This window comes from Micromesistius poutassou (assembly GCF_964030765.1).
Source record: "Micromesistius poutassou genome assembly, chromosome: 10".
In the NCBI taxonomy this organism is placed as follows: Eukaryota; Metazoa; Chordata; class Actinopteri; order Gadiformes; family Gadidae; genus Micromesistius; species Micromesistius poutassou.
The window spans coordinates 12,187,781-12,207,083 of record NC_140280.1 but is presented as its reverse complement, the minus strand read 5'-3'; the positions used below and the strand labels follow the sequence as shown (position 1 = coordinate 12,207,083).

The following is a 19,303-nucleotide window of genomic DNA, read 5'->3' as shown; positions in this document are numbered from 1 at the left end:
ATGAAGGTGTCAGATACTGATCTTACCGCAATGATTCATGGGTAGCCTTTCATCAATGTTGCATAAATGTAATATGTTAGTTACTGAAAATACACATTAACATGAATAATAACATGAATACACATTAACATAACTGTTATTGAATGCATATTTGAAAAAGTATATGTTGGATTAATGTTAAAGTGTATTTAAAAAATAATAATAATAATCTAAGAATAATTTTGCGACCCCAAGGTTGAAGACCCCTGCTGTAGTGCAAAGTGAGGTGGAAAATATGTTTTAATGTAAGTGTCAAAGAGTTCAAAAGTCTAAATGGAGTAAACAATGTAAACATGCACACCATTGAAAAAATGTAAAATGGTTGGAAACAAATAAAGTGAAGAGTTAAACAAATAGCTAACATGATAAGGTTTGAATACATTTGAGATCAAATATAGAATAGCTGAGCTATGTGTGTGTGGGGGGGTCATCACTTGGAGGTACCAGGAAAAGTGTGTTATTGACGTTATTCTTTCACATCTATTTAATTGAGATAAGCTCACAAAATGATAAGGCTTATACCGTTGGACTACTTGGACTCTCTGCTTTCATATGACATATTGTTTGTGCAGATAGCATGACGTGAAAAAGTTTTTAAGCACAATTTTCTACCGTAAGTACACCGGATATGTAGGAAGCACCTAGCCTCTAGCCATATAAACGGAGGTCCCCACGCAAATGCCCGATATAAAATGTAACTGTTGATTCTGAATGTATCATGAAAGGTATAAATGATATATAAAATCTGTTTAGATATATTTGAATATCAAAGTGTGTTGATTTGTTCACTTTGTGAATGAAGGTTAAGGTTGCAAAGTTTCAGTAACATTATAAAAATAATATTTTAAAATTAAAATACTTAAAAATGTTGAATGGTAGCGTGCAATTCTAAGCTAACATGCACATTTTAAAAGTGGAATGGAGTGAAAAATTCTAGGTGAAAAATTATGGAAGTAGAGTCCCACAAATTGTAGAGAATAATAAAGAAAGAAAGAATAAAGCCTAAGCCTTTTCTGTCCAGAGACAACACAGGAGAGCATGCAGAGACTTGTCTGCCAGATAAGAGAATTATAGAATGAGAAGGGGTAGTGGGAGAGAGAGGTAGAGAGAGAGACGGAAATAGGGAGAGAGAGAGAGAGAGGTGGCGAAAGGGTCGACTGGCAGAAAGACAAGAACCGGATGGGAAAACTCTGGGGAACTTCAAAGTAGGTGGTTTTGGTACAACAAACCACAAAGTAGATACTTAATACTGACAATAAGCTAGGGGGTGAACCTCAGCCCCGAACACATCTCACTAAGCTCATTGCACATCATGAGGATGCAGGTAGGCTCCCTTCTCATTGCAATGGCGTATCTCTGATATAATACCATAGCCACAGTGCAGCTTCAGCTGAATTCAACCTGTCATGAACCAACTTCAGTCTTAAATTAAGTATTGACAAGTAAGCTGACTTAAGAGGCCTAGAAAATACCCAGAGAGGATCACCCATGGCATGGCTGGACAATAAAAAGCTGTACACAAGGGCTATCACTCAATGAGGTGAAATCCGTTTTACATGATGAGTGGGATGTTAATTGAAAAGACAGGGTTTGAAGGGATAGGTTTTCGTGTGAATAAATGTCTGTAAAGTCACTGTCTGGCCGAATGAGATAACACAATGGTGAGTAAGTCTGTGGCCCATGGAGGAGAGCCCTTGAATTTGCACTATTATGAAAGATATGAACTGGGTTTGTAATGTTTATAATACTGCCAAAGAAGTAAAAAAAGGGAAATTAATGAGTGGCCACTTTAAAGCTATCCTAAAGTCCAATAACGATATAACACACTTAATCTTCATAGACCCATCATAGCCAACTAGAAGTGAAATAAGATGACTTATTAATCACATATTTTGATTTATCTTCAAACTAATGATATCTGCTTTACCCTGATTGCCATATGAAAAGAGACTCTCCATGTGTCCTCCAATTAGTTTAATAAATCATATGAGGTCTATCATCAGCGGTCTGCCCTACAGGGGGAGGGGGCATTTGTATACTCAGGGAAACACATATTTTAAAGAAATTAAAGAGCAGAAACCATTTTGATGGACTGTATGGGTCCTTGAGGCTAACTTGTTAAGCATAAGGAAATATATAAAAATAATGATGAATGAATTAATGCTGTTTTCTAGATAACTATATATTCTTCTCTACTTCTGTCACACACTAACATTTAGTACTTTTCTTTTAATAACGTAATATTATATTGTGTTATTTTTTATAATTATATATTATTAGTTTCCACATCTTCAGGAGTAAAACCCTTGTGGTGGTAAGACAGGCAGAAAGACAGACATTCAGCCAGCAAGTCCATTGAACAGACAGGGACTTGGCAACAGAGAGTTCATTACATCAGAAATGATGGGTCATTTGGCAGTATACGTGGGACCTACTGAAGTCCATTTCTAAACATTTTAATTCCCGCTTCATCTTTTGGTCGGTTGGTGACTATGTTCGCTGTGTGACCGAGTAGCTTCAGCTTAGGAAAGACAGACTTTGGTCTGTTCCCATCATGAACGTGTCGGATCTGCTCACACTTAAGACAATAACAATTTGACAACTCTGATCAAGTTCATTTAATATTTTTCACCGTATTATGAACAATTATTCAACAATGTACATCATGAAGAAGGAAGGAATGCTGTATACTATCTCAAATTCAACAAAGATGTTTCTTCACACACACACACACACACACACACACACACACACACACACACACACACACACACACACACACACACACACACACACACACACACACACACACACACACACACTCAGCTAAAGCAGTCCATGCTGGTTTTGGCTCTCTCCAGCTCATGCAGGAAGTTATAAAACTGAGGGAGTGTCAACTCTGGAAAGAAAAGACAACAATAACAGCATGCTTTGGTTAAACTGAAATATTGTACAGCAAAACCAGTAGGTTTAAAGGCATGGTACGAGTACGAATTCCATGTATTATCAGAACAAGTACAACAGTTTTAAATTATTCAAAACATTTAAATTCCTATGTCATGCTATATGCAGTAACTGAATAACTGGATGGAATATAATGACCAGTTTTCATGTAATTCATGTAAGCAGTACCCAGTAATGAATAATAATATAATTAACAATTACATTGACATGCAAGATCTATGAATCAACCGGTGGCAGCCATTTCTCCATTGATGGACTGATACACATGAATCATTGTTCAGTTTGGTAGAATCCCATGAATCATGGAGCCTTCAAGTGGTCTACCAACTGTAGAATCATATTAAGCCCTACAGCCCAACACACCCACTCACCCATGTAGACGTTCTCAGTGGAACTTCCTTTCCGGAGCACCAGCTTCAGCTACAGCAGGATATGAAAAGTGTGAGTTTACACACGTGTGTGTGTGTGTGTGTGTGTGTGTGTGTGTGTGTGTGTGTGTGTATGTGTATGTGTGTGTGTGTGTGTGCACACGCACCCACCACAGGGAATGTGGTTTGCTTCCACATTACAATGTAGATGGAACCCACAGAGTGTAAACCATTACTTGAGGGTGAGTGTGTGGGTTGGTATACCTGTAGGGAGATGTTGCCTACTTTCTGAATTTCACTGGTCCCCACAGTCACTGTGAAAATATCAACAAAATACATCAAAATCCAGACAAATACACCAGTGTGTGTGCTTGAATGTGTCAATCATTGTCCACGTTTTATTCATCAACCAACGTTCCTCTCAAAGTTCACTTCATGTTCATTCCTCCTTCCATACAACATAACCACATTTTGGTTACTCAGCACATAGCTCCAATAGAAACTGGGAGCGGGGTTCACGGCCCTGTTCAGACCTGGCCTCTTGTATTCAGACACGCGTCTCAAGCTACGTCTCCAGTGACCTGATGGCTTCTCCGAGAGCATTAGAATGTGAGGTGTGAACGGTCTGTTTACCATCACTACCATTTGCATATGGATGCCCAAACTGAATGTCGTCATTGAGCTACTGAGCCACTGTCTGGAGACAGTATGCTAAGAAGATGCCAGGAGAGGCATGTCAAATGAATGGGTGGGTTAATAGCTCAACAACCTGAACGATAGCTTAAAATGATCCGGCCTTTTGTGCATTAGCATGTCTACTGCAAGGCAGCCCTCTAACAGAGTCATTAGTGTTGTCACTTGTTAGGGGATCATGAGGGCTCTATGCAAAATGGTAGTCAACTTAAAAAACAACTTTCGAGATGAATCAGAGACATTAGCCATGCTAATTCAAGAAAGCCCACTGATTCATATTCATATTTTCCCATAAATATCCTCAGAATTTAATTTTGGAGAGTTTCTTGTGGATTTTCTATTTATATGATGTATTACTGCTCATTAGTTTAATTTGATCTCTGATAGTCAACCTTATGTTATTTGGGTTAGCATCAGGTTAAGAGAAACGCCAATCAAATAACAAAATATATAATTACACAGCATGGCCATGGAAACATTCTGCTGCCAATAGTCTTAATTTTCTCTCTGCCCATGGTGCGCCCATGGCGCGCACACACACACACACACACACACACACACACACACACACACACACACACACACACACACACACACACACACACACACACACACACACACACACACACACACACACACACACACACACACACACGTCTAAGCATGTATCCAAACACCAAAATCATGGTTTCCGGGGCACTTTCCTCACAACACCGATTTATTGGATCCCAAACGTGACATGCAGCTTTCCATGGCTCAGTATCTACACCCTCATCCATGAGATCCACTCTCCACACCACCAAGATGTCAGATCATCCGGCCATGTCGGTCCTACCTCCAAATTTCCATTCCATGTCCACTAGCTGGTTGACCATCAGAGTTTGTCCGATAGCCCGTCTGGACAGAGCAGCACTGTGATCGCCCCACTGGAAAGAGACAAGCCGTAGGGCAATAACTGATGAACGCCTTAAGGTAGCTGTAGAGTTGTTGTACACAGCATTACATAATGGTTTAATGGGGGATGGGCACCTACATTAGGATTCACGTGTGTAAACAAAAGGTATTCTGGGTTGACTAAATATTCATCACATACAATTCAACGAAAATGTTTGCATGGCTCACATGTATTTGTTTACAGTTCCCTTTTAAGATATATTTTCCTTTCAATCTCCCTCTTTTTGGGGGTCAAGCAGCAAAGCTGCGAGACAACCTATTGTTTTAGTATGTTTTCCTATTATTATTGGGGGTCAAGCAGCGAAGCTGCGAGACTACCTATTGTTTTCGTACTGTTTCCTATTATTATTATCCTGCCATGGGAGTCTATGGCAGCCCATAGAACGCCATGGTAAAAAGTTGTGAAATTTGGCATACTGATTCAGGACAGTCCCATAAGCCCTCACAGCAAATTTGAGGTCGCTAGCCCATGAGCTCTAGCGCCACCAACAGGTCAGAGTTGGACATGCATTCATGTTTATAACTTTTGACCCATTCATCCAATATTCACAAACAATCCTTGGGCCAAAAACCTTCAAAATGTATCTCCTATCACAAATGTTGTCCAATCAAAACATTGAATAGATTTTTCAAATTCAAACCCGTTTGGCCGCAACAGCCAATCAAATTTGACCACGAAGCCGCCAAACAGGAAGTAAGCCAATTTCTCAGCAGCCCTTTGACATATCATAACCAAACTTGGTACATAGACCCATGACATCATCATGGGGACGCTCATTAGGTTTGGTGACCTTTGACCTATAGGGGGGCAAGTGTGATCGTATCTCAGTCAACCCTTTATTTTTTGACGTGAAACTTGTCGAAAGTGCTGAAGGCCGTGTGTCTGACGTAGATCTATCTTGTTGATGTGGCTACTCTGGTCTATTCTGCAAATTAGTTTATATCCCATTCTGCTTGACCCCCACATCACTGCTTGCAGTTATATTTTATTTTATTTTTCCAATAAGAAGCAGGATTAAAGATCAATATTACAACATGGAGGTTTACCTGTTTAGAAAAGTGCGCTGCCTTGTCTTCATTCAGTCCTGAGGGATTCAGGGGAGACAGAACACCACATATATTCATATCATAATATCGTCTACAATAACCGGGAAAGACTACCCCTCCCCATTGCATACAAACATCCGTAATGTCAAATGTTACAGAATGGTGGTTAGGCTTATGGGTGGGGCTAGGCAATGTTAAGCAATGTTAAGACAGCCTAGTTAAGCCTGGCTTATGTTAGTGCTGCAGGGGGAAACGAAAGGCCAGTGGATATTCCTGTGGGTAGCTATGCCCATGGTTACAGAATTGTAACCAGTACCACCTTCATGTTTGTTTTACTATGTTAGTTATGTTTGTCTTCATGTAGGATGCATGTGACATCTGCTGAAGCATTTTAAATAAACAAGTTAAAATGCAGCTTCCCTGCCTGCTCAACCTTAATGAACACTAATAATAATACGACACTAATAATAATCCTAATAATTAATCTGTTTTATGTAATGCTTTTCAAAAGAACTCAAATAGATTTATTTAGTGGGAAAAATGTAATTCAATTTATATAAATAAGATTTTTTGTTCAATTCATATACAGCCAACATTGAGAGTGAGAACAGCATGACAAGAAGAACAAAATAACGTCTGTTTGGAGAACCCTGTTACAGACGTTCCGTCGTGAGAGGAGGAGGCCTGGGAACGACGCTATCGTAGGCACCCAATAATTTGACTTCCTTGAGTGTCATGTAAACACACTGACACAGCAAATTCCATGTTAACAGGAACCCTTCGATTGGTCAGCTGGGGTCACATGGGTTCTTACCTAAGGTCAGGAGGTCCTCTTTTACCTGCTGGGCTGTCAGAGACTTCTTCAGGGCCCCTGGTAACAAAGAAGAGCACAGTCACCATGGCAAGCCCGGACTTGTTAAGTTCTGCTTGTGACCACTCCCCCGTAAAGGGAGACATGAGTCTTTTAAACTTTTGATGGCAAACCATTGTGGTTGCAGTTGATTTGGCTTGTAAATCAGGAACTTTCCTGAGGTGTGAAGTTACCATTGTTGTCATATGCATTCAAAAGTGTCTCTTATAATTGGAATAATCAATAAATAATTGTGTGTAGAGGGTGCATGTTGTGTATTGTTTCATACCGTGTGTGTGTGTGTGTGTGTGTGTGTGTGTGTACCTTGTGGCACCATTAGGACACTTTTCATCAGGTTCTTTAGCGGCCCAGGACTCATTCCATGTTCCCCTGCAAAGGCACTCAGCTGTTGCATGAGCCTTTCAGTCTGGAAACACACATTACATTACGTTCAGCTTTTCTGTCTGGAAACAAAACAAATTATTAATTATGAAGATGAAGACAAACACACAGAAATGTCTGGGTCCTTACCTCTTTAGGCTCTAGTAGAAATTGAAAAATAATTTCTACGAAGTTCATAAATTGCTGTGAAAGATACAAATATTTCCTTGTTAATTGATAATTGTAAATCAATATGTTTAAATTCCTATGAAGCAAACAAGTAGGCTGAATAAATGATGCAGAGCTGCCTCACATTCTTTATGAGTCTACAGTTTATGTGTCGTGGCTGCAGTTAGTGGTCACATGATGAGTCTCAACAAACACACCGATCACTTTTCAACAAACGTTGGAATATGGCAACATTTACAGCGACACTTATTATCGACATAACGAACCACCAAATAAACAATATCACAATCCTACAAATCAAGTAGACATATGCATGGTTCTGCACTACAAACCGTGATTCAAGATAAAATAGGAGGCTAAATACGCGAATGTACGAATAGAATAACTTACCGGTTCGTTAAATTTGTTCATATTCTGAAAGTCATTGTTGACAGAGTCTGGTAAAATGTCTTTAGTGAAATGTAACGTTAACATTGTTGCAATAACAGTAGCACAACAGGACCAGCGCTCTGCCAGAGACGAGTTCCTGGTTCACCAGTACGCATGCGTCAGACAGCCAACCACGCGATAGATCCACTATCCACTCCTGGATGCAGAATCCACTTTCACCACCATTAATAAGTAAGTTATAACGTTCCGCACAACATGGCTATGGTCTCAGTCCTGGTTCTTAACACAGCAACTACCCCCCCCCCCTCTCGGCTTCTATATTTCATTTAAAACCCCTTTAGAGCCGCATTGCATGCTATGGTTTGCAGCAGTGCAACTTTTCACGTCACGCCTCCATAAAGCCTATTCTATTCTATTCCGATATGTGCATTGTTGAAACAGTAAAAGGTAATGTTTATGACCTGCCTATGGTAGGTAATAGTATTCAGTGCGCGTCAAGCTTTGCCAAGAACGGGGGAGGGGGCGGGGTGGGGTGGGTCTTTTGAACACGGCCGGTGGCAACCAATGAGTGTATATCCCTCCATCCCACAGCAGCCCCTCCTATATCCAGTCCGGACTGCAACAGGTAAACTGCTCTTCTCTAGCTGACACTCCTTCTGTCCAGTGGTCGTTCAGGAGGCGAAAAACACCGAATACACCAGCACGGCTCGGCGACGTACTGCGAATCACAGCATGCTCGGACAAGTTCTCCCCGAGAACCAGATTTACTCCTAGAAAGTTTTTGAAGTTTCAATATTGTCTGTGAGGCTTGGAGCGAGCGAAGGAACCACTTGCAGCGGTTGAGCTGGATGCGAGAGACGAACGTGGAGGATTATGTAAGTTTTCTCTGTAGCAGGAGGGCGGCCGGCGGGCAGGCGACCTCGCCATGTTAATGGGGAATATAAATACATGTTAAGACATGAGCCTCGGGTCTTTTTAATTCATCATGCAAATGCGCGAGTGGCTTGTTTTTGGTTTGTTTATTCGTTGGTTTAAAGCAAAAGTATCTCAGACGCACGTAACGTGTTGACCCAGCCGCATGTCGCCCGATGCGGTGCACGAACTTGATCCAACGCGTTATTGCGTGAAGCCGATATTATCCGCAGCGTGACGACACACCGCAACTTCGAGGGCTTCTCGCGACTTCGGTTATTTATTTTGTGTTCAGATACTTTTTTAGTTTCGTGCCAGTGCATACGTAGTCTAAGATGGCCATTTGTGATTACATTGCTGTAAAAAAAAGAAAAAAAAGTGTTGAGGTTGAGTGGTGGCTGTCAACACGTGGATAGCTGAGAGCGATCGCGCTAAAGGAAGCGGGTTGGAGGCCCCGATAAACACCACGACTATTTATGTCGTGTGAGATTGCGAGATTGACTTTTATTACATATTGTTGGTCAATAAAATGATTTGAAGCCTTTATAAATAGTGATTGGCTCCAGCGACACTAGAAAAAAACCTCGACTGACTTCAAGTAATTTATCATGAATGTGTAGGCCTCAAAAAAGATGATTAAGTTAATGTTATACTAATGTTATACACGCATGTGTTGGTGATGTGTAAGGTCGGACACATGTCACAGGCTACCGGTGTTGCAGGTTTTATTTGGTATTTCGACAACTCAAATGTAATCAATCTAGTGGTTGGCATGCGTTAAAGGCAACAAGAGAAAACTTAGATTTAATGATTAATCTGCACATTTGTTTTTTTGCCGGCGTTTAGAAGGATATTGCCTTAGATGTAGCCGAACATGATGTATTATTCACAGTTTACCGTCTTACAAATCCTGTTAACAGCTAATCACCTTGTATCTAATTTCAGTGTGGACCGATTCATTTGCATTCTTGGAAGCAGACTTTCCTTAGGTCCTTGCTGATTCCAGAGCAGGGAGACAGAAAACGGCCAGGTATTTAATATAGTATAACATTCGATTTAATATTTAATACACAATGAACATTTACATTTTCACATAAAAAACAAAATCAAATCAGACAACCATTCATTACAAAAAGTTGAGTACTTGTACATTTATGATTGCTGTAATAACACCTACATGTATTGTGTACAGTAGGCTACACGTGGTCCACTGCATGCTGTATTCACTGCAGTAGACATGCTCAATAGGCCTGCTACAGTTGGCTTGTGTTTCCACTGAACATATTGGACCAGGAATGTAGGCACACAGAGCTCTGAAACACACGCACACACACACACACAAACACACACACACTCACACGCGCCAAAACCAGACACACACACACACACACACACACACACACACACATATTCATGCAAACACACACACACACACACACACACACACACACACACACACACATATTCATGCAAACACACACACACACACACACACACACACACACACACACACGCACACACACACAGAAGGAAAATCCCCTCTTGCAATGTGGTCCCTAATCTCCAGCTACCAGACACAACTTTGATGCCCCCCCCCCCCCCCCCAAGTCCCCTGTTCAGGGGCCTCTCATTCATACGGTTCCTTCCCTATTTCTGTCTCCCTCGCTCTCTCTCCTCTCTCACTTTCTCTTTCCTCTAAACCATTTCCTTGTATGTTCACACAATCTTGTTTTCCTAATATTTTGGCTAAGAGAAGATATTACAGTAAAACCTTTCTATTGTGTGAGGATGACAGTGAAGAGGGGCAGTGTAAGGATTTTCCTTTAAAGGCCTGTGCATTGTAATGTTCTTCAGCCTATTTAATATATTTGTTTTTTTATAAATTAAAGGAATGTTCATGGTTGCATGTGGTTGGCTACTGAGCATTTTCGTTTTTACTCAACCTAGTTCCCATTGGCTGGGGTGAGGTGGTGGGCGTCTCCTGTTTGGGAAGCTGCTAGTTTAGGGCCTGTCCCCTCTCAGCCCCAGGATGCACCTGGTGGTGTCTGTGTGTGCGTGCGTTTGTGCATATGCATGAGGTCACAGTCCCATCCTTCCCTAACATAGGCCAACCCATTTTGTCACTTCAAACCGGGCATTTTTCCCTTTTACTCGCATTTGGCAAGAGAAAGCTTAAGAAAAGTTTTGAAATAATAAATGAGTGGTGTTCTAAATATAGAGGATGTGATCAATGTTTTAATATTGCATATTGAGGCTGGTGACGCAACTGCTGTCTGCATGCTGTGCTGCAAAGTGTAACCCATTCACAAGGCCATTCGGGACTGCATTCTTCTTGTACCTATACCCAGACTGGATATGATAACCGACCCAAAATAGAACAGTGTTTCTGACAGATGAGTTGTATATTATTTGATCCATCTTTCTCACAGTATGAATAGATACAGTGAAAGATACATTTTTCACACAGCTTGTATAAATAATGTGAAGATAATTGAGTTGTCCACTTAACCCAACACAATTATATTGCTGCTCATTGAGCTGCCTGGTTAGCCTAGATAATAACATGGGTAATTCTTCTAGTAACTGGGTAGGCAGGTCCACCCCACTACACGCTGGTCTGTATGGGCTTGTTGGAATATTTGACCTGCAATTAAGTCATTAAACCCAAGACACACTGTGGCAACCCGCCTCGGGGAGTGAACCCACCTTGGTTTAAAACAGCACACAAATCACTTGGGTGTCAGCCACAACGGCCCGTTTAATCAAACAATAAAGTCTTTCTAAAAAGAACTAAAAGATGATCGCGTGGCGCAGCCACAACGGCTGGACTCTCTGTTCACCCCAGCCACGAGAGAGCCCCGAATGGCTGTGGAAGCCTGCCTTTTGAGCAGGTTTCCTCCCGGCTCCTCAGGTGCTCTGCATCATGGTGATTGCGACGGGGCCGGGTTGCCACACTCCTCCACCCTTTGCTGAAGCCTCGGGTGGCCTCTCGGAGGTGCGTCGGTCCTGCACGTCGCGTAGCGTCGCTGTTTCTGCTGCCGGCCTGCCTCGTCTCCGCGCCCTCATCTCCTGCGGCGTCTCTCACGGCTTCGTCTCCGGCGGCGTCGTCTCCGGCGGCGTCGTCTCCGGCGGCGTCGTCTCTGGCGGCGTCGTCTCTGGCGGCTTCGTCTCCGGCGGCATCGTCTCTGGCTGCGTCGTCTCTGGCGGAGCCGGCGTTCACTCCCGAAAAGTGTTCGTAGCTAGGTCGAGTTGCCCGCATTCTCCACCATATGTGGCAACCCGCCTCGGGGAGTGAACCCGCCTTGGTTTAAAACAGCACGCAAATCACTTGGGTGTCAGCCACAACAGCCCGTTTAATCAAACAATAAAGTCTTTCTAAAAAGAACTAAAAGATGATCGCGTGGCGCAGCCACAACGGCTGGACTCTCTGTTCACCCCAGCCACGAGAGAGCCCCGAATGGCTGTGGAAGCCTGCCTTTTGAGCAGGTTTCCTCCCGGCTCCTCAGGTGCTCTGCATCATGGTGATTGCGACGGGGCCGGGTTGCCACAACACACACACACACCAGCCAGTATCTCCCTATGCTTTTTCCAGCAGCGACGCTGAGGTGTGTGAGGTGTGTGCTTGGTGCTGATGTGTGTGTGTGGGCAGTAATGATGTGAGCGGGTGCAGACATATTTTAGTGTGATCACAGATTCCAGTAGTGCTCTGGTTTCCATTTCAACAGAAATGGTCTCATACAATGGTATAGCAATATAACATAACAAGAAAAAGCACGCACATGCACACACACACACACACACACACACACACACACACACACACACACACACACTCACACACACATAGTATGCACACAGGCACATACACACATGCGTCCACACACCACAGTTTTTGTTTATGGCATCACTGTCATATAATAAAACTACTACTAACTAAAAACGATAACCTGCTTCCAGAGAAACGAGGCTGTCAAAGATTATGCAGCGCCATGGTGCCAAGCAGGAATGTAAATGAGCATTGAGCTACTTCCTTGTTTGGAACCGTTGCGGTTTCATTAGATACTGGTTTCTGCATGAGAGTGAGTGTCACTTTCACTAGTTGCAAAGGATGAGGGATAACTGTACCTACTGCGTTTAAGAAACAAGGTCGCTGGAAAAACCCTGCTGAAGGAGGCACCAAACATGCTGTTGGTATGTTGGTGGGTGTTCATTGGTCAAGGTAATGTTGAGTCTAAGAAGCATGTAGGGAAAAGCTGGTGGGAATAGTTCTTGTGAGGATTTCTCATCAAGCAGTGGCGGTATGAATGGAAAGTTACTAAACTGTCTTGTGTTGGGTCTTGTTTGCCAGTTCCTGAGCTGGTATCTTGTATCCAGATAACACTTGATGCTGGAGACTGGTATTCACAATCAAATTCAGTGGTCACTTTTATCAGCATTCCCTTACCACTCACGAGACTTAAAGGTTCCCGACTGCCTGTATTCCTTTATCCACATTTTCTGCTGGATCCCCACCTTAATTGCCCACACAGTATTGTGCAGTGTGTAAAACCCATTTTCTCTTGTGTGTGTGTTGCAGGTTTGACAAGGAACCACAGCAGACCAGTTCTCTGTAACCGTGATGCCGTCCAACAAGTACGGCCCTATCACGGAGGAGAGCAACGACATGGCGGCCACTGTGAGTAACACACACACGCACACACACACACACACACACACACACAAACAGACACACACACACACATGCACGCACACACACACACACACACACACACACACACACACATATGCACAGCACGTTCCCAAGTTGTCCAGATATTTTCACTTTCTTTTCTGTGAGTGAAAAATGCAGGAGACAGATGGAGAGACAGGCAGATGGAGATGGACAGAAGAATGGAAAGACAGACGGAGAGGGCGAGATGGAGGGGGGGTAAACAGATGGAGGCGGGGGGGGGGGGGGGTGCAATTGTGGCATATTGTACTTTTGTTTTGGAAAAGTCTTTAGAACGTTCGACCTGCTCGTACATGGGTGGGATCTGTGCGCTGGAGTTGTTGCTTATTTTTCTTCCTTTATTTGGCCGTCATTGCTGTGTTCATAGGAAAGTGTTGAGTTACTGTTGTTATTCAGCATAAATGTAATATTGTATTTAATACTATAGCCTATTACATAGCCGCTGATTTTGAATGAGGTCACTGTACAGCTTTATGGTCTGAGGAGTTTGGACACTTTTACAAACTTTTTTTTTTTAATTAGACGGACATCCACTGTGTAAAAAATAGATAGTCATACATTTTTTTGTATTATTTACTCAACTTAATTATTTTATTACACATTTAAATACATCATTAAAATGTTCTCACGATACACAGTTACAACCTGTTACAGCAGTTTAGTGTTAGATTAGTGGCTACCGAAAGCCGAAGAAAGAAGAGGAAGTATGTATTAGACAGAATGAGAATAGAAAGACCGTTAAGCACTTTCAAGCCTCATTCAAAAAAAAAAATGAACTTGATGCTTTGCTTGTGTTGGTGGTAGCTGCCCGGTATTAGCATAGTGCCTGTGTTGCGCGGGCCTCAGTACCTTGATGTGACGTAATGTAATGAAGGTGATTGGTGAGATATGGCGGGTAGGCCAGGCACAGAGACAGCTGCTGTGATGGGATCAACATTCCAAACCACTGCGTCCCTCCCGCATCTCCACACATCTCTCTCCCGGCAACACATTACAGGTTTATAATTTCACCGATCATCAGATAGCTAACTTGAGATGCCGATAGGTACAAGGAAACAGGGCATATGTCAGCCTGACAGCCAGGCCGTTGAATTCAAAAGTAAGTTTTGTTTCCAAGTGGAGGTTATACGGGTGAACACATCTGGTAAACACCTGTAGGGTCTGCTTAACCACTTTCTTTCATTAATGTCATAAAAGGAACGAAAGGGAGCGACCCTCTCTTTATACCATCATCTCTCTTAATCATCGTTTCTCTCCATTATGCTTGTTTTTTGTCATTCTTAATTGTCGGTCTTTCTTTTCTACTTCTATTGTCAATGTCCCATAGCTTAGCTAGCCTTCTCTCTCTCTCTCTCCCCCTCTCTATCTCTCTCTCTCTCCGTCTCAATAGTGTCTTCACCATTTCATCATCTTCCATATCTCTGAGTCCTCTGTCTGTGAGAACTAGGGCATGTGTCTGCAATGGAAAACACATCGCCACACACAATCACGCACACATTCCTAGTTTAATGCCAGCTAATGATGGCATCACGGAAAGCTTGTAACAGGCATAATTGTGTAACATGTGTGTGACAGCTGCTCTCTTTCTCATTCTCATTCTCTTGCAAATCTTTATTGGCGTTGCATACATGATGTGGTTGTACCGTCCGCCAACAACTGCATCCATCTGTTGACGTCCTCCGTTGAACCATGTTTCTTTGCGATAGCGATTTAGACGGCTCTAAGCTTACCGCTCAGGCTCCAACGCACATGCGTAGACCGCAAGAGGTTTACCATTGGAATTCTTTCCTTTCCAGTTTTCCACTATCAAACCTAACCACAGTGCGTTGGGTCCTCCGTAGACCCTTTTCAAAGAGGCGTCATCACGTGACAAACCCAGGTGATGCTCATGACACTAACCATGGTACATTAAGTAGCACGCCCATAACTAGTGTTGTGAGTGACACCTGTGGTTGGCCTATAAGGACACCTCTGGGAAAAATATGTATTCTCACTGTGAATGCCACCAAGATTCAACCAACAGGGCAAAGAGTTGAGTGCAAATCAACTTAAACTGACAAAAACAAATGGGTTTCAGGGTTCACACGCTGATCCCTCTGAACCCCTGGCTCACAGTGTTCAAGACAATATTGGTTCTAAAGGGCTGATTATGGTCCCACGTTCACACAACGCAAGGAGGTTACGGACCCTTTACGTCCTTACAAACCCTCCTTGCGTCCACCGCAAGGGCCTGACACGCGCCTCCCAAAAATTGTAACCTTCTGTCGAGGCGACGCTGCTGAAAGCGCTGTGATTGGTCCGCTGACTAAAACCTGACGCTGAACCATAAAGGTTCACGACTTGCGTCGAAGCGTCTGCGTGGTCTTTGCGTTGCGTGAACGTGGAACCATATTCAGCACTTTAGTTATACGGAAGGGGAATCTCTTAATAGTGACACACTGCCCATCACTTGTCTGCCAAACAACTTACTTTTGCTATTGTTTTTATGGCTCAGTTTGGGAATTCCCACTGTTGATTGAAAGGATTATGTTTGATGATGGGCTATTGGGCCACGTCCATGAGTAGGGCAGAAAATAATTTCAATTGGGAGACGACAAGTTAATCTTTGTAACTAAAGCGTTCTGTATCGTTAACCACCACAGCAAAGCGTTCTTAGTCAACCCGGAAAATGCCATTTGTTATGTTGCATTTTCCTAGTTTAAGAGATGCTGCAGATAGTACCAACGAATCTGATCCATATATCAAAATCCCTCCTCTCAGCCCCTTCCCAGTCCTTTAGATACTGTTGCAGTTGCTGTGTGACTTGAGAAATTAACATCAGCTAAAGGTGAAACATGTATGCTTATGAGTTTAAAACATAAAAAAATGACCACCAATTTTCACAGAATGTGAAGGAATAACAGTTTTCATGTTATCTCAGAGACATATATGTATTCTGTTACAGAGATATCTACAGTAATTAGCCCAGCTAGGGCCGGCCCAGCGGCCAGGCTGAGAGGAGAGGGCCTTTCTAACTTCTGGTCATCTTGACAAAAGCATACTGGTGTGATGCGGGCTTCACTGGATTTCATTGTTTGTAACAATAGGGGTGGACACTGTTACTTTCTGGCTATATGCGACTCCCTATTTTGAAAGTATGGAAAAAGGGATATACATAGGGTTGAATTGTTTTTGCTTGTGGAGTCTTGTCTGGCGGCATGTGTTTTTGTAATACTCTATTTAACCAGGGTGTGGCGCAGGGAGGACTGCAAGTCTTCCACTTTACGTCATGTTTGTAACCCTATACCACTTGACTTAAATGTTATTTGGTCTCTTGGTTAATAATTGCGTTTCGGCACCAATGCCATCACCTCACATACCTTCTCATCCACTCCCCTGGTGCTGCTCGCTGTCGGCGTCGGGGGAAGCGTTGTTGTATTGTTGTAGTGAATGATCTGGAGCTGCCGTTGCCCCAGGCAACACCTTTCATCTTGCCTAATTCATCCCAACTAGTTAGGACATGCCAAGCTTCAAGTATGACTGTTTACTGACACACATTCAGGTGTTCCCTCCCCACCAGCCTATCGTCAGCAGGCTTTGCCTTCGGGCAATCTCGGCGCTAGACGAAAAGCTAAAAGATAAAGAGAGTGACAGAATGGGAAGAATTAGCCTTTTTTAACCTTCTCTTTTAACACTTTTATTTTGAAAGTCATTATCTTGGTATGCCTCTTATTTTCCTCAGGCGGCAGTGAATGCTGACACACCGACACCCGACATCCTGTCAGAGAATGACTGCAATGTGAAGCTGACCAATGAGAACAGCCCTCTGGCGGCTGCGGAACCGCCCTCCCCCTTCAGTCCCAAACACAACGGAGATGCCGCCTCACCGCAAGGTGAGCCGAACGTGTATCAATTCACACAGTTTACTTTCTGTTGAAGAACATAACACAAATCAAACTCATTTAACAACTACAATCATCTAGAATATCTCAACATTTACTTTGTTAGACCTACTATACAACATATTACAACATAAATATGAATATTTGTTGAAAAGAAGTAATTCAAGTTAAGAAGAAGACCTCAGCTTTTACCATTTCAGATTACCTCTTGGCCCTAGGAAACAGTGCTTTACAGTGTCTCTCTCTAGGAAACACTGCTTTACATTGTCTCTCTCTCTCTAGGAAACACTGCTTTATATTGTCTCTCTCTCTCTAGGAAACACTGCTTTACATTGTCTCTCTCTCTCTAGGAAACACTGCTTTACATTGTCTCTCTCTAGGAAACACTGCTTTACATTGTCTCTCTCTCTCTAGGAAACACTGCTTTACATTCTCTCTCTCTAGGATACACTGCTTTACATTGTCTCTCTCTAGGAAACACTGCTTTACATTGTCTCTCTCTCTCTAGGAAACACTGCTTTACATTGTCTCTCTCTCTAGGAAACACTGCTTTACATTGTCTCTCTCTAGGAAACCCTAATTTACATTGTCTCTCTTTCTCTAGGAAACACTGCTTTACATTGTCTCTCTCTCTCTAGGAAACACTGCTTTACATTGTCTCTCTCTCTCTAGGAAACACTGCTTTGAGTGGTCTCTGTCTGCTCTACGTACTCTCACTCTATGGAAAGCACTCCTTTACGTTGTCTCTCTCCCTCCCTCTCTGTCTTTCTATCTCTAGATAACCAGTGTCCAGGAGGAAGCAGGAAGAGGAAGAGGAAGAGTGCAGAGACCGAGAACAGCTGGGACTCCTCCTACAGCCAGGTACACACACACACACACACACACACACACACACACACACACACACACACACACACACACGCACACACCAGGGATTAAAACTAACGACGTCCCGTCGTCCCGGGACGTAATTAATTGTCATCGGGAGGATCAATATTCTCTCTCTCGAATTTTGTGGGCACTGACTTAATTTTTCTGCAAACTTTCTGCGAACCAAAACAGGTTTGCGGTTGGAAAAGACATGTGAAAAGGTAAATAGAAAAAGGAATGGGCTTCATTCAATCGGCTGGCACGCTCGCGTTTGTGTTGTTCAGTGAGACGCAGAGACTGCTTGCAACAATGTTGCAGCCTGCTGCTCTCGCACTGCTTGCCGCTCGAGCTGAGACGAGACGAGGATACTGTCACCAAAGATCCTTTATTACCGTAATTTCCCGCATATAGGCCGCATATGTGGATAAACCGCAAGCCTTTAATTTATGTATAAAAAAAACAGAATTGTGCAAATGGGCTAATTATGTAATGAATAGGCATATAAAACCCTTCAGCCAAGTGCTCACTGCAAATCAATGTTAAACTTGAACTTGCTTTTCCCCCTTAACTTTGAGACCGACTACGCCTACTGCTTGGCACGTGCACATTTTTGTGCAGGAGAACCGCGTAGCAGCTACAGGACCAGTCTTTCTTTATTGTCTCCGAGTGCGTGTCGCTGTTAAACACCTGACAATGAGCTAGTTTACCAATGATAAGACCGCCATATGAATCTGGAAAAAAGGAATAAAGACAGCGAGGTTCAGCAAGGCTACAGTTGAAGATGAAGGTAAATCGGTGCTGATTTATTTTTAACGTCAACATTAGAGGAATTGACATGTTCCCCGATGGACATATTTAACTCACAAGTGTTTATGCTGAGACTGCTTTTTGCTACCTGTCTGTGTGCGGGCTTTGCGCACCGTCAAGGGAAAGAGGCGGTGGTTGAAAAAAGTATTTTGACGGCTTATTAAGTTCACTCGTTGCTTATAATGGTTTATTTGTTTCCCAGTATCATTTCATTAATTTATAAGACAGT

The 19,303-nt window shown here is 42.8% G+C and overlaps 2 protein-coding genes across 2 annotated transcripts in view; one reads left to right on the top strand and one right to left on the bottom strand.

The window, feature by feature from the left end:
* Positions 1 to 2,642: 2,642 nt before the first annotated feature.
* On the bottom strand, positions 2,643 to 8,076 carry commd7 (COMM domain containing 7). Its single transcript, XM_084474110.1, has 9 exons — positions 7,876 to 8,076; positions 7,447 to 7,500; positions 7,240 to 7,342; positions 6,880 to 6,936; positions 6,066 to 6,103; positions 4,900 to 4,990; positions 3,636 to 3,685; positions 3,375 to 3,423; positions 2,643 to 2,938 (listed from the first exon to the last, which is right to left on the bottom strand). Exons 1-9 carry the CDS (start codon positions 7,957 to 7,959, stop codon positions 2,862 to 2,864), a joined length of 603 nt encoding a protein of 200 aa, XP_084330236.1. The 5' UTR covers positions 7,960 to 8,076; the 3' UTR covers positions 2,643 to 2,861.
* A 417-nt stretch (positions 8,077 to 8,493) lies between these two features.
* dnmt3bb.1 (DNA (cytosine-5-)-methyltransferase 3 beta, duplicate b.1) overlaps positions 8,494 to 19,303 on the top strand; it is a 29,070-nt gene continuing 18,260 nt past the window's right edge. The window contains exons 1-5 of the mRNA XM_084473935.1: positions 8,494 to 8,750; positions 9,733 to 9,817; positions 13,364 to 13,462; positions 17,238 to 17,388; positions 18,176 to 18,258. Coding sequence (XP_084330061.1) covers positions 13,406 to 13,462; positions 17,238 to 17,388; positions 18,176 to 18,258 — 291 coding nt within the window. The 5' untranslated portion in view covers positions 8,494 to 8,750; positions 9,733 to 9,817; positions 13,364 to 13,405. The remainder of the gene's footprint in view (positions 8,751 to 9,732; positions 9,818 to 13,363; positions 13,463 to 17,237; positions 17,389 to 18,175; positions 18,259 to 19,303) is intronic.